We start from the raw sequence: 15060 nt of genomic DNA, 5'->3' as shown, positions 1-15060 counted from the left end.
TTGCCAATGCAGACCCAAGGTCCTAAGGGTGCCCAGGAAGAGTAAAATACCTCCACTCCCCAGGCCTCAGTTTCCTCAACAGCAGAAAAGCTTCTAAGACTGGGGATGCTCTCCTGTTCCATCAGTTACTCCTCAAGCAAATGCGGAATAAAAAACTGACAGCAAGCAGTAATTACCCGGACAATAACAGCTACTGTTGACCAGGCACTGTGCTAAGTGATTCAGAAGCACCACCTTGTGTCAGCTCCATCCCATCAGACCACAGAGTAGGGCAGCGGGAAGTTCAGCAGACAGTTAGGAGTTTGGACTCTAGACTCAGACCTTGGGAGAGGTACTTATTGGCTCTGAGCCTCAGTTTTCCCATCTATAAAATGGGGTAATACTAGTCTCTACACCATTCGGTGCCATTCGGTGACCATCCTACGTGTTAGGCATTATTATTGCTATGATTCTCCATCTTACAGGGGGAAAAGAGAGGCCCCAAGAGGTAAACTCACTTGTTTATTGTCTCTGTTAGTGGCCAGGCCAGACCGGTCTGACCTCATGCTCAGGGACTGACCAGCCTGCAGCTCGGCCACGTGTGGGTGGGGCTGTGTACATCAGCAGGGTGTGTGCTCTGGTACGTCCCAGCACCCTTCAGAGGGTGGGCCTGGAAGAACAGGTGGCAGCCAATCCTGGGCTGAACAAGTATCACATACTTAGCCCCAGGGCCAAAACGGTCTTGTTTCCTCATGAGCTAATGCACCGAGTGCCACAGGCCCACAGAGGAGCTGGCAGGGACTAGTGACAGGCCAAAGCAGAGTCCCATGGCAGAAAGGACCCAGGTCCAAGGCTGGAAGCCAGACTGGCCCAGTTTTCATTCCAGTTCCCCCACTTGCTGTGTGGCATTGGGCAAGTGGCTTAACCTCTCTGAGCCTCAGTTTCCTTCTCTGCCAAATGGGATTCATACTCCCTAACAGGGAGTTGGTGGGCAGAGTGGGGATTAACAAAGCCTGAAGCACAGGCCCCAAAAATAGAGATGAACCTGGATCTAAATTAGAAACCAATGGCCCAAAGTCATTAATCAAATGGGTGAATCCCCTCAAATCCCTCATGAAGGACAAAATGCAGGTCGGACCACCTTCCAGAGGAGTTGGGCCAGCCAGCAAGGCCAACAGCACAGAACCCCCGAGTCCTCACTTTGAAGGTCACCCTGGCTAAGTCAGGCCCCCTCTCTGGGCCTCAGTTTCCCCATTTACAATGACACAGTTGGATGAGCTGAGAAAAAGGGAAAGAGGAGGAGCATGGGAGGCAGTGGGAGGGAAAGGAAGGTAGAAGAGAGAGAGAGGATAAGGAAAGAAGGAACGGGGATGGAGAAAGAAAAGCTATCACTGTGGCTGAGGCATTAATCAAGGATGGTCTCTTCTGAGTGCTGAGTGATGGCGTCCACCGCTCAGAAACACACCTGAGGTCGGATGGGACTATCCTCATTTTACAGAAGAGAGTCCGAAGCTCAGGTCTGGGGAGTCAGGCTTTTGGAGCCGTCAGAAAGTGAGCTGAACACCACCACCCCTTGGTGGCCAGACCCAGAATTGCAGGGGTGAGTCCTGAATGGAGGGAAATAAGGTCTGAGGTCCTAGCACTACCTGGGTCAAGCTAAGTACCCCCACTCTCTGCCTCAGAAGAAGAGGAAACCAAGCAGGCAGAAATGGGGCAGGGGCCTTGGGGGACCAGAAGGAAGTGCTGAGGCAAGCCACCCAAGGACCCCAGGACAAAGGCTCTTGAATGACAGAGAGTGGAAGGGGGCAGCCTGGGAGGATGCCCACAAGCAGGGACTGTAAAAAAGCAGGTCTTAAATGCTTTTCTCCCCATAACCTTTGTCTTCACACACACACACACAGAAGTTCAAGTACAGTCAGATAACATGAGTCAGTGCCACCTGAGAGGGAACAAAGAAAGTGTAAGAAAGAAATCAGTGGAAGGAAATATTTAGCAAAAATATACAGGCAGGATTCAAATACGTGCGAGTCTGTGGCTGAGATCTGAACACTTGAGGAAATTTTCCAGGACTGCTCAGCTGACTGAGGCCTGAGTTCCTCCCCAGGTTCTGTCACCACCAGCCCCACAGCCAGGATTTTTCACTCTGCTCTAGCCATTCAACCATCAGCGCCCGGTGAGAATCCTGCTAAAGGCATCTTCTTCACCCCATGTTACAGAGGAGGAAACCGAGGTTCAAGGAGGTGAAGTTTCTTGCCCATGGCTATAAAGCTAGAAGGGAGGGCCCTGGGATTTAAATGCTGGAGGTCCCATGCCTCCAAGACATAGGAGCAGGCACAGATATCACTGACATGCACACAGCTATGGGGGCAAAATGACCTTGTGAGCAGACCTCGTACAGCTGCATGAAAGAAATGCCTATCTGAGGGGCCCCCACATGGGGTGTGGGGCACAGCAGGGACTTCGTGGGCAAGTGTAGAACTCAGCAGATCTCCAAATATCATGGAACGAAAACAAAGTCCCAAAAAGGAAAGAAAGTAAGAAAAAGGGAGGAAAATTCCAGGAACATGGAAGCGGCAAAGCCTGATAGCCCAGCTGGGGGCACTGAGGCTGCAGAGACCCCGAAGTTCCGGAGCAGACAGCGCCCCCAGGGTCCTGCGGCATCCCTGGCTTGCCTCCTTGAACAGGCGAGGAAACAGGCAGATAGGAAGTCCTGGCCCAAGGAGATAGCTCAGAAACAGCCAAATGGAGACTCTAAAACAGGAACAGCAACATGCTAACAATAACACTTATTAAAGTGCTTGCTGTGTATCCAAGACCACGCTAAACACTTCCTGCATTATCTTATCTGAGCCCCACAGCAGCCCTGTGAAGTCAATAGTATTATTATCCCCATTGCAGAGATAAGAAACTGAGACCAGGCGCCTGCCCGCATGCTGAGCTAGAATTGGGAGCCAGGCGATCTGGCTCTGGAACCAGTTAGCACTGCCTCCCTCCCATATCACAGCTATCAGTTATTGTCCAAATTACGGCACAAAGGAAACAGAAATCTTGACCCATCTTCCAGGTGAAGAGACTAAAGTGCAGAAAAATCAAGGAAATTGCTCAAAAATGCTGAGAGGAGACAGTATTGGGATTCAAACCCAGAATATCCAGGCGCTAGCACATGTTCTCTTAACCGCTCCACACCAGGCAGCTGGGATACCTCTCTGCTCTGGGCCAGAAACCTGAGAAGGGGGAAGGAACTTCCCTGGCAGAGCCACCAAACATCCTCCACGCCAAGGGCCCCCGGCACAGCCAGTCAGACACGAGATTTCCAGACAGGCACCTGCCAATCCTCAAGCCCCACAGGCCCTGGAACAGCCTCGACTCCACTTGGCCACATTCCCGGAGGTGTCCAGAAAATAACATTGCCCGTCAGTTCCACTTCAGCCGCGCCAGCATCACTCACCATAAAGGGCCCGCTCCTCTTGTCCTTGCAGAGACTGTGGCTTCTCCGGGGGTCCGAGGCCACAGGGGAGACCGGCGAGAGTGGCTGCTCGCTGTCCTGGAGGGCATCCTCCCTCCCCAGGTCCCGTAGCAGCACCTGAGGCACAGAGCACAAGAAAAGGACTTCACTGGGGCCTTCGCACTTACCAAAGAAAATGTCACACCAAGGGAGTCCATTCTGTACAGAAAAGAGCAGAGAGGAAAATTTAAGTGCCAGAAAATTTAAGTCCCAACCCCACTGCAGTCTGCCTTAAGGATGGGAGGTGGTCTGTGGGGTCTGAATTCAGTGCGGTCTCAGCCACTTAATAACTCCGTTGAGTGCCTTAACCTCTCTGAGTTTTGACCATGTGGGAAAAGACCAGTAACAACAGCAGGCAGTTTCCAGGTTCAGAAGAGAACCAAATGAGAATCAGCTCATGAAAAATGCTGCCACCAGGGGGCAGACGTGCACAAGTCCTGAGAACCTGGCTGGCTTCACGCTAGTCTCCCCAACGCCTGCATGTGAGAAACCCTCCATAAAATGCTAGCCAGCCTCATTACTGCCACCGGTGACTTCTGGTCACCTCATTATAGACATCTCTCCATGCATCCAAATGCATGCACATGCACATAAATGCAGAGAGGAAGTGGCACATGAATAGGACAGTACTAAATGCTCTGGTCTGAATCCTGTCATTTTTTCCCACTCAGTTACACATAGGGGATAGTCACAAGTCAGTAAATATGTCACTACAAAATTTAGGATTCACATGCCTCACGCTCTCCCTGTAGAAACGGAAAGAAAGGCCCAGAGAGAAAGGCATCTGCTTAAGAACACACGGCATGAGTGAAGAACAAGGCTGGATTCTTGATCCCTTACCTCACAGCCTCTTTTTTCGATGCCTTATGAGACCCTCTGGACCTCACGTCCCTAGGTGTTTCTTCTCAGCTTCCCTGAATCTCTAATGGATGTCTAAAAGCAGATGTGTCCCAGGCCAGCCACAGAGCCTCCTTTCCATCTGCTACGTCATTCCCTTCAGGACCTCTCAGAACATTCCATGGCTTTAAATAAATCTGTTATGCAGACACGACTCCTGATTCTGTCTCTCCAAATCAAGACTCCAGAGCTGCAAATCCCACTGCCCACTCAATATCTCCACTCACTGCTCACGCTCAGGGCAGGCTTCACATGCTCAACAGGCCTCTCAATTCCTCCCCTCCAAAACCACTCCTCCTTCACCTTACCCATCACCCAGCTGTGCAGGCCAAGACCCTCAGGTCACCCTCCATTTTCTTCCTTCTCTGCACCTCAACAAAGCTGACACTCTTGCCTTCAAAACATGCTGCAAACCTCACATCACATACCAAAATCAACTCAAAATAGATCAAAGACCTAAATGTCAAGGTTAAAACTAGACAACTCTTACAAAAAAACAGAGGCATAAATATTCATGACCTTGGTTGGATTAGGTAATAGTTTCTTAGCTATGATACCAAAAGCACAAGCAGCAAAAGAAAAATAAGTTGGACTTCAAAATGAAAAGTTTCTGTGCTTCAAAGGGCACCATTAAGAAAGTGAAAAGACAACCTACCAATTGGGAAAATTTCTGTGAATCGTATGTCTTCTAAGGTACTTGTACCCAGAATCCATAAAGGATAATTACAACTCAATAATAAAAAGACAACCCAATTTAAAAGGGGAGAAAGGATTTGAAAAGGCATTACTCCAGAGAAGATAACATACAAATGGCCAATAAGTACATGAAAAGATGTTCAGTAGGAAATGCAAGTCAAAACCACAGTGAGATACCATTTCATAACCACTAAGATGTCTAATCAAAAAGACACATGATAAGAAATGTTAGCTAGGCTGGGGAAATTAGAACCCTCATACACTGCTGGGGGAGTGTAAAATGGTACAGTCACTTTGGGAAACAGTCCGGCAGCTCCTAAAGGTGAAACCTAGAGTTACCATATGCCCCAGCAAAGCCACTCCTAGGTACATACACAAAGAAATGAAAACATATAACCACATGAACACTTGTACATAAATGTTCACAGTGGTACTCTTCATAATAGCCAGAGTACAAATGATCCAAATTACCATCAACCAATGAACAGATAAAATGTGGTATATCCATACAGTGGAATATTATTTGGTCATAAAAAGGAACGGAGTATTGAAATATGCTACAGTATGGATGAACCTTAAAAACATGATGTGAAGTGCAAGAAGCCAGTCAAAAAGGACTATATATTGTGCAATTCCATTTATAGGAAATATCCAGAATAGGCAAATCTAGACAGACAGCAAGGAGATTCAAGGTTGCCCATTACAGCACTACGGAAACAGCAAGGGACTGATTATAGCACAGGGTTGGTTTCTTTTTTTTATGGGGGCCTGGGTGATGAAGATATTCTAAAATTGAGTGTGCTGATGGTTGTGGAAGTCTGTGAATATAGAAAAAGCCAATGAACTGTATACTTTAAAATGGGCCATGAATTATATCTCAATACAGCTGTTGCCTCCCCAAGAAATGCTGCAAAACTCTCCAATGGTGACCACCCCGGTGCGAGCCCTGTCACCTCGTCTCAGAACCAGCGGCCTCCTCACTGGCCTCCCTGCCGCCACCCTCACCCGCTCAGTCCACAGCCAGACAGCAGCTGGGGTCTCTCTAAGACACAGTCATGTTCAGCAATGCTCAGAACCCTTTGGTGGTTCCCTTATGCACTGGCCCCTGCTTCCTTCTCCATCTCAGCACCAGCTGGAGCCCCTGTGCCTGCTGCGGGGGTGGGGGTGCACCCGCAGGACCTGCATCCATACAGCCAGCTCATCCCTTGCTGGCCATCGCTTGATGGCTCTTCACAGGTCCCTTCCCATGGGACCTTCTCTGACCACCCACTTTGAGTAACCTTCCCTCGCTCCCTTCTTCTGTCTCCCCCGGTGCTTACCGCCCTCTGAATGAGCCCACTCCCCGACTCGTTTGAGGTCTAATTGCCCTCCAAGACCTTCTGGGACTATGGACATGTTTTCTATCTGGGCTGTCCAATGCTGCTGCCATGAGCCACCTGTGACTTTTGAGACTTGAATGTAGCTCATGCAACTAAGGAAATGAATTTTTAACCTTCTTTAATTTTAACAGATTTAAATTTAAATAACCGGATGTGGCTAGTGGCTGCCACATTGGACGGCCTAGCCTGATACAGTGGGCTGGTCCCTCCCAGCAGCCCCGGTGCCTAGGACAAGATCTGGCACTGGATTAGCACATGTATTAAATGTAGCAAATAAGTGCGTGGCTGGAGGGGCTTCTCTCTGGCTTCCTCAGACCTACTTTCATTCAGGCCCTGGACAGGGGGCTTGATCGTACATTATTTCATGATAAGTCTCTAACAAGTCTAGGAAGCAGGCTGGATCCCCATTTCACAGAAACGGAATCTGTGGGTTCAGCAGAAACCGTTAACCCAACAATTTAAAACTAGCAAAGACAGGCCACACCCCAGAAATTCCAACCAAACTGATCTGGGGTGAGGCTCCTGCAATGCTATTTTTTTGGATTCCCTGTGTTACTCCCATATATGGCCAAACTTGTGAGGACTTGTAGAGAATGCTCTCTTTTATGGAAAAGGGAGGCAAAAATAAGAACATGTATTCATATTTGCTTGTATTTTCAGAAAGAAACTAAAAGAATTTGGACAAAAAAAGAACATGAGTGGTTACTGAGTAGGGAAGGTTAGGATGGGAAATGAGAGGTTATGGGGGAATTGGTCCCCATATTTGTAAGTATTTTTGGAGCTTTGTGAAAATATGCTCTCTTCTGAAACTACAATAAATAATTAAATGAAATACTACACCTGCTCCTGGGACAAAGCTTCAATAAATGTTTGTTAAATTACAAAGAGAAACAGAGAGGGAGGGAGGGAGGGAGGAATTACTTTAATTATAGTCACATCCATGCAGGGTACATGAACAGAACTGGCTGTGAATCAAGAAATCCTCACCCAAAGGAGCAAAGATTTGCATCAAACCGTTCTCTGAAGCCCTGTTGCTAGCACAAAAATGCAAACCAGCCCAAATGTTGATGTCTGGATAGAAAATTTGAGCTCAAGTCACGTAATAAAATACTTTGCAGCCCCTAAAAATAATTCAGTGATCATGTACACACCGTTTTCCAATGCTACACTTTTTAAAAAAAAAAAAAACCAAGTTGTAAGATTTTCTGTAGAATATTGCCATGTCTCCATAAAACAGTGTGACCCAAACAAAACATTCAAAAACATATTATCTGTATCTGTGTCTAGACTAAGGGGCCTGAAACTCAGAACTATGGACATCTGGGGCCAGATGATTCCCCTTGGGGTGGGGGCTGTCCTGCACGCTGGAGGACTTCAGCAGCACCCTGGTTTCCCCCAGTGGCTGTGAGGGAACGCTTGCCCAGCTGTGACAGCAATAAATGGCCTAAACTTTGCCAGATCAGCCCTAGGGGCAAAAAAAAGGGCAAAACCACTCACAGGCCTGGAGGGGCGGCACCGGTTCCTGCACCAGGCTCATCATTTGGGAGAGGTTTTCATTCTAAACCATATGTTTTAATGGTACTTTACATTTTACACAAGTATCCACTATGTTTGCAGTAAAGAAAACGCAAAAATTATAAATAAATATACAGTTGACCCTTGAACAACACATGGGCTAGGGGCACCAACCCCTCAAAAATCCACGTATAACTTGACTCCCCAAAAAGTTATCTACTAATAGCCTGCTGTTGACTGGAAGCCTTAAGCAGTAACATTAAATGGTTGGTGAGCACATATTTTGTATTTTGGATACATTATATACGATGTTCTTACAATAGAGTAAGCCAGAAAAAAGGAAATATCTTTACAAACTGTTCTCCAAAACATTTTTTCAATATTATTTATTGAAAAAATCCACATATAAACAGGCCTGCGTAGTTCAAACCCATGCTACCCAAAGATCAACTGCATACATGATTGATAAACAACTCTGCAAAGTCCCAGAGGATGTCAAAGAATGTGACAGCGGCTACATCTGGAGGATGGGGGAACGGGAAGGGGGCTCAACGGATACACTTTTTTACACACTCTTATGAGACTAGAGTTTCCAACAACCAATATTTTGCATCTCTGTATTGTTTTTATTTGTTTAAAGACCAAGAACCAACCCAAGATCTCTGGGCAGGAGAGGAAAAATGGAGAGCTGACCCAAGACTTCCACCCCCGTGGTAAGAAAATGGATCTTGAGACAATGAGCACCCCTGAGGCCCGCACATCCCTGGTGGGCACCCAAGGCCGGTCTGTGGTCCCCTCCACAATGCCCAACACTCTCGCTGCCAGGAGGCCTCTGAGCGAGGCGCTGGCAAAGCTGTTAAGGGTCACATCTCATGGACTCTTCCCTCTCCCACTGTTCCCACAGTCATAGCCTGGAGGAGTGCAGAGGCGACACACTCCTCAGGAAGCCAATCTGCAGGACCCACTGGGTGCCTGGCCCATGCTGGGTGCTTTATCTCTGAGCAGCCTAGTAATGGTGCTTCAGTGCAGGCACTCTTGTAAACTCTGGTGAGGAAACTGAGGCCCAAGGAGGCCGAGCGACTGCTGTACACCCAGCTGGTAAGTGGCTGAGTGAGATTCAGACACGCTCTGAACGTGGCCACTGGGAGAGGCCTTGGGCTGACCATCGTTTCAGGGTCTCTCCTCGCGTCATGTAGGTCTCATTGCCACCAGGTCCCTTTCCAGGCTGGACCCCTGCTCTCCGTTTCCAGACGAGGACACAGGCGCAGGCCCTCAGTGGAAGGGGCTGCCTTCAGTCACGCCCTCTCTAAGCAGCAGACGTGGGATTTGGGTCCTGGTTTGCCAATGCCACATCACATGGGTGGCATGGAGAGGGGACGAGGTTCCCACACAGCAACCAGAGCAAGCCGAGACTTTTCCCACCTCCAGACCTTCCCACGTGCTGTGCTCTCACCTCCCCAGATCAGCCCATCCAAATTCATAGCCACCCCTAAGGGCAGGGTCAAGCCAGCACCTCCTCTAAGACGCCTTCCTAGGCTTCTACTCCAGTGCCTTGTCTCATTTACTGGCCACAGATCATCATGTCCCATCTCCCAGAGATCAAAAGTCTCCGGATAGTGGGCTCCATACCTCCATTTCTTGCCCAGCTCCACGGTTCCTTATTCGCCACTTAGTGACCTACTTAAAAGCTTGGGTGTCAGGCCAGACCTGGGTTCAAACACTAGCTTTGCCTTGTGGTGCTGTGTGACCTGGGACAAGTTACCTAATCTCTCTGAGCCTTGTATCTTTCCATCTGTACAAGATGATTACCCACAACAGATGCTGTGGGTACCCTGCCCAACACTCATGAACATTCCAATGGCAGTGGTGTCTTGCTGTGGGAGGACTTTCTCTCCACCACTGAGCATGGCACCAGCCAGGAGGGAAGAGCAAAAATGTTAGAAGCCTGGTAAATAAGCTGAACCTGGTAAATAATAAATACTCCAGGTTCCTTGCCCCTTGGACAGGACAACTCAGAGGTGATCTCTGCTGCTTCCCAGAGGTCCCCAATGAGAATGAGCCTCAGCTGCCCACAGTGGAACCTTTGCCACCTGCCTTCCCTTCTCCACTGTTCCCTTCACCCACTCTTCAAGATCACCTTCTAAAACAACTACTTGCAAGGGTCTCCTTCTGTGGAAACCCAAACCATGACAATCCCACAGAAGAGGGGCTGTCATGGGACTCGCATAAGATCACTCATTCAACAAATATTTCTTGAATGTTCACAAAACGTAGGGCATGATGCTGGATACTTTGATACAATAATGAACTTGATACAACATACTGGCATACAGCAGGTGCTCAATAAACGACATCTATCATCATCTTTCTAGGCCAGAGGTTTCAAAGTGGTGGCACATGGGCTAAATGGAGCCAACAGACAAGTTTTATTTGGACTGAACAGCATTTTTTAATGAGCTATCTGCATTTCACAATTGGAGGATTACTTTAAAATCCAGATTTTTCAGATTTTCTTGGTAAATCAGATGGTGCCATCTCAGGACCACCATTATCACGTGACCAGAAACAGCCAACAATGAGCAGCAGTTGCCCCCTTCAGATAACGCATGAACTCCCTGTACACAACAATTCCCACCACTCCCTGGAGTCTCACGCCCAGCCCGAATCCAACTGTTCACCAGCCCGCCTGGCCTACATGCCTAACCAACATTTGACAAAACCGAAACAGCCTTCAAAACTCACCTTTTGATTGTCTCGAGCCTCTGACTCTCGCCGACAGGGTCCCGTTTTCGTCTCGGTGGCCTTTGAACTATCCCCAGGGAGGCGGGGCTTCTTCTCTCTGGCTTCCTGCATGATGGACAGGCCCTCTCGGATTCTGGCAGGGGGGCCCTTCTCTGAATAGGTCCTCTTGACATCCAGGGGTGCCCTGCCACAGTCACACAGGTGGCCACCCCACTGGACCACACTGCCTTCCTCTCCCCTCCCGACAGATTTCTTTGGAGTCCTTTTCTTCTGGTGGGTGGGAGAACATTTGGGCAACACGCTGGCCCCATGGCCTGGATCCTGCCAGACAGTGGGTTTTGACTCAGCTGAGTAAGTTGGACACTTTGCACCATTATGTTTACTAGCAAAGGGCTTTTCTTCATCCTCAGGGATTCCTGAGACCTTTTTCCTGGAACCTGCAGGGCCAGAAGAGACCCCTGGATATTTCTCAGGAGCCGAGTGCGGCAGCGCCCAGAGAGGAGGGCTGAATTTGGTGTTCGTGGCTGTCCCTAGGGTCTCTGCCGGCTGCCTGCACAAGCCAGGGGTGGAACTGTGGCTTGTTTCAGCGAGACTGCCTTGCTTCCAGAGACCCTCGGCCTCAGACCTCTCCGTCAGGCTCCTCCTCCTCGGTCCCACCCTGCCCGGGCGGCCTGGCCTCTCCTGAGAGGAGCTGCTGGACTCGGGGTGCAGGCTGTCCAGACACTCGGCATCCTGCCTCTTGTACTCTGCCATCAAGGCGTCAATGTCGAGAACGCTGGATCTGTAGCCATCTTTGATTTTACCAGGGAACCTCTCACCGACCACCTCCATCTCCCTTCTGATGAGGTCATCACTGGTTTTCAGATGACCTCTGAAAGCCGGGGTCACTTGGGGAGCACTGCCAGGGGACGTCTTGCTCCCACTGTCCTCCCAATCATCCTGAAAACGTGTGCCATCTTCTGGTCCCCGATGAACCCGTAAAGTATCGGCGTTGATAATTCTTTGGCTAGAAGGATCCGGACTCCTGACCCCAGGAGACGGTGGATGGTCTGTGGGCTTCAAAGTTTTTAAAGAGCTTGCACTGTCCCGCTCTCTGCCCTTGGCCCAGTTTTTACTGCCCATGGTCTCTGGTGGCTCTTTGTGGTTAAGAGAAACCAAGGTAGATGTTAAAGGATGAGGAGAGGGAGGCGGGGTGGTTTTTCCAGAATGTTCTGTCAAGTTTGGGGGCCCTGACTTAACAATGCTCTTTGCTTTTTGAGTATCAGGAATCTGATACGTCACTGCAAAAAATGTCACCCTGGGTTCCACAGAAGACTCTTGTTTCATGGCTGGACAAGTCCGGTCCTGCGCAACACCTGGGGTCACCTCCTGGGTCTCCGCCCTACTGTGCGACAGTCGAGGTTTCCTTAAGGCACTGACGGTGGGACTCACATAGCCTGTCTGTCTCTGCTCCTCCTTCAAAGAGCTTTCTGGGGCCAGGAAACTGAATTCATCGAACTTCGCATCACGGGGTAAAGTCCGCCGCCGCCACTTCTCGAATCTCTGGTCAGTGGGACTCACCTTCCGCGTCTTGGCTTCAGGCTGGGGCACCTGGGCCGGCCTGGGTTCACCTTTGCCAGCAGCCACGAGAGGCCCTTTCTGCAAAATCATGTCTGCATGTGGCCGTGCTTGGACGTCAGACTGGAAGTCAGAAGGCTTGTCCTTAGCCCTGGAAGGAGGATCCGGGGGGCAACCCCGGGGGGAGCCCCTCTCTCCCGCTGAGATGCCATGTCCCAGCTTGCTCCCAGCCCCTTCGGGCCCCTCAAGCCGGGCCTCCCTGAGGGTGGCCTGGATGGCCCTCACAGAGGCGGCCTCGGGGCCCCAGGGCCTGGCCAGGCATCTGCGGGTGACCTCAGGGCTCAGATCCAAACCCTTCTCCTCACTGTCCACCACAGTGGCTTTAAGCCAGTTCATGGTCACCCCACTTGTCCATCTGGATGATGGGCAGTTGCCCCCAAACTCTCGGAAGTCGGGCTTTGGCCCACTGACCTCATGCGTCCTTCGAGCTTCCCAAATCAAACTGGCCCTCTGGACGGACCCTGTCTGACCGTCCAGCCTGTACTCTGGGTCAGCAGGGGTGACCTCATGGGACAACTGCCCCCCCTTCAGCAAGAGTCGAGATCTGCTGCTTCGGAGAGTCACAGCTTTCTCCTCTGGCACCGTGGAGATGGCCCCACTGTCTGCGCGCTCCCCTACTGAGTGCACAAGGTCATAGGTGGGCTCAACCCTCTGGGCTATGGGAGGATTTTCGGAGCGCTTAAAGAAGGGGCTATTACTGTGATTTGCATCCAAAGGGTATTTTTCCAAAGGCGGCACGTGAGACTGTCTGGGCTCACCATTCGAAAGGCAGGTCCATACTGATTTCTCTGTGTCGGGACTCTGGAACCACCTGGAGTTCTCTTTCTTGAGGTTTGTCTTTTCCAGTTGGTCCCTCTCCAGCCAAGAGCTTCTCTCCTGCCTGGGTCTCAGCTCAAACAAACAGGCATCAGCCACATCACCAGGGGGCGTGGCTGAGGGACAGCATCCTGACTGGTCAACCACGGTGTGTCTCTCAATATGATGCTCAAACACTGTGGCCCACACAGTCTGGAAGCTTCCCTCATCTTCTGGAGTGTGGTCAGAAGGGCATGGAGGCCCCATGGAGCTTCCACCCTGGGAGCTGTCTGGGACTTGATGAGAACTGTCTTTCCACTCTGCCTGCCTGGGTTTCTCCCTGAGTGTCCCAGGCTTCCAGAGGCTTCTTGGGACAGATGTTCCATCTGAATCATGCCTTTCCTTCTGCTGGAAAGAAAAAAAGAGAAGCCAATGTAAGCTAAAGGATTCAGAAGGGAAGGGAAGGGAAGAGGTGAGTTGATTGAATTGGTTGCTTTTAAAATCACAACAGTGAGATACTACGGAACTGTAAAGGTCAAACGCATGCTATGTAGGAGAGGATATGGAGCAATGGACACTCTCAGACATTGATGGCGAGAACATAAATGGGGACAATGTTTGGCCAATGCAGTGTACCTGTCAGGATTTTAAAATACTCATTTCATCTGGCCAATTTGCTCTCAAGACTTCTTGCCTGTGCTCACAAGTGTATGTGAACAAGAAAGCTCAGGCAGAACCCTTCTAAAGGGCACTGGTTAAAACAGCCTTGATACGGTCAAACAACAGAGTTCCACATGGGCACTTGGACCTACTGAAAAGGTGGGTCCCAAGGTCATGATATCTAAGAACACACCAAACACTCTGTTGGTGGAAGAAAAGCAGAATGCAGGACAATGTATTTATAATATGATGGCCTTTTTATATATATGTGTTTTTTGGGTAGCAGGCCAGCAGACCAGAAACTGAGACAGGATTTGTATATTACAGTCTTGAGACAGCGTTTCTTCTCCCTCTGGGAACTGTTAGCCTCTGCAGTTACTGCCCTCAACTGATTGGATGAGGCCTTCCACCCGTGGAAGGCAATCTCCTTTACTTGAAGTCAACTGCTTATAAATGTTTCTTTAATTTAAAAATTTTTTCTATTGAAGTGTGTATTTGATATACAGTATTATATTGCTTTCAGGTGTAGAACATAGTGATTTGACAATTACAGACATTACAAAATGGTCACCACAGTAAGTATAGTTACCATCCGTCATCACACCAAGTCATTACGTATCATTGACTATATTTCCTATGCTGTATTTCTCACTCCCATGACTGACTTGTTTTACAACTGGAATTTTTACCTCTTTCCCCTTCATCTATTTTGCCCACCTCCCCAACTCCCCAACCCTATAGCAACCACCAGTTTGTTCTCTGTATTTGAGTCTATCTCTGTTTTGGTTTTGTTTGTTTGCTTAGATTCTGCATACAAGTATAATCATATGGTATTTGTCTTTCTCCATCTGACTTATTTCACTGGGCTTAATGCCCTCTAGTTCCATCCATGTTGCTGCAAATGGCAAGATTTCACTGTAATACCATTTTTTAAAACTGTACATGTGTGTATATACATGTAGATAAACAGTGGAGAAAAGAAATAAACTAAACTGTAAGCGAATGAGGGGCAGGAGGAATGAGGATGAGAACATCAGCTTTTATTTAATTTTACATATTTCGGTTCTGCATGATTTTTATAATGTGAGTCTATTACTTAGTAATTTTTTAAAATATTTTTTCTCCTGTTAGAAGTAAGTCTATTTCAACAAGTTAAACAAAGAACTAACCATAGGACCCAGCAATATATACCCGTTCTTGGGCACATACCCAAAAGAACTGAAAACAGGTGCAGACAAAAGCCTGTACATCCATTTCTATAGCAGCATTATTCAC

The 15060-nt window shown here is 48.9% G+C and overlaps 1 protein-coding gene across 4 annotated transcripts in view; it reads right to left on the bottom strand.

Moving 5' to 3' along the window:
* KIAA1671 (KIAA1671 ortholog) overlaps positions 1 to 15060 on the bottom strand; it is a 187487-nt gene that overhangs the window by 104164 nt on the left and 68263 nt on the right. For 3 of the 4 annotated variants that reach the window (XM_073223154.1, XM_073223151.1, XM_073223153.1), the window contains exons 5-6: positions 10714 to 13533; positions 3428 to 3562 (exon numbers count right to left, since the gene is read on the bottom strand). In XM_073223154.1, the coding sequence (XP_073079255.1) occupies positions 3428 to 3562; positions 10714 to 13533 (2955 nt within the window). The remainder of the gene's footprint in view (positions 1 to 3427; positions 3563 to 10713; positions 13534 to 15060) is intronic. The other variant, XM_073223152.1, reaches the window with a different exon arrangement.

The sequence above is a fragment of the Manis javanica genome, chromosome 15 (genome assembly GCF_040802235.1).
Source record: "Manis javanica isolate MJ-LG chromosome 15, MJ_LKY, whole genome shotgun sequence".
NCBI lineage: Eukaryota > Metazoa > Chordata > Mammalia > Pholidota > Manidae > Manis > Manis javanica.
This window is presented reverse-complemented; position numbering and strand designations above follow the sequence as displayed.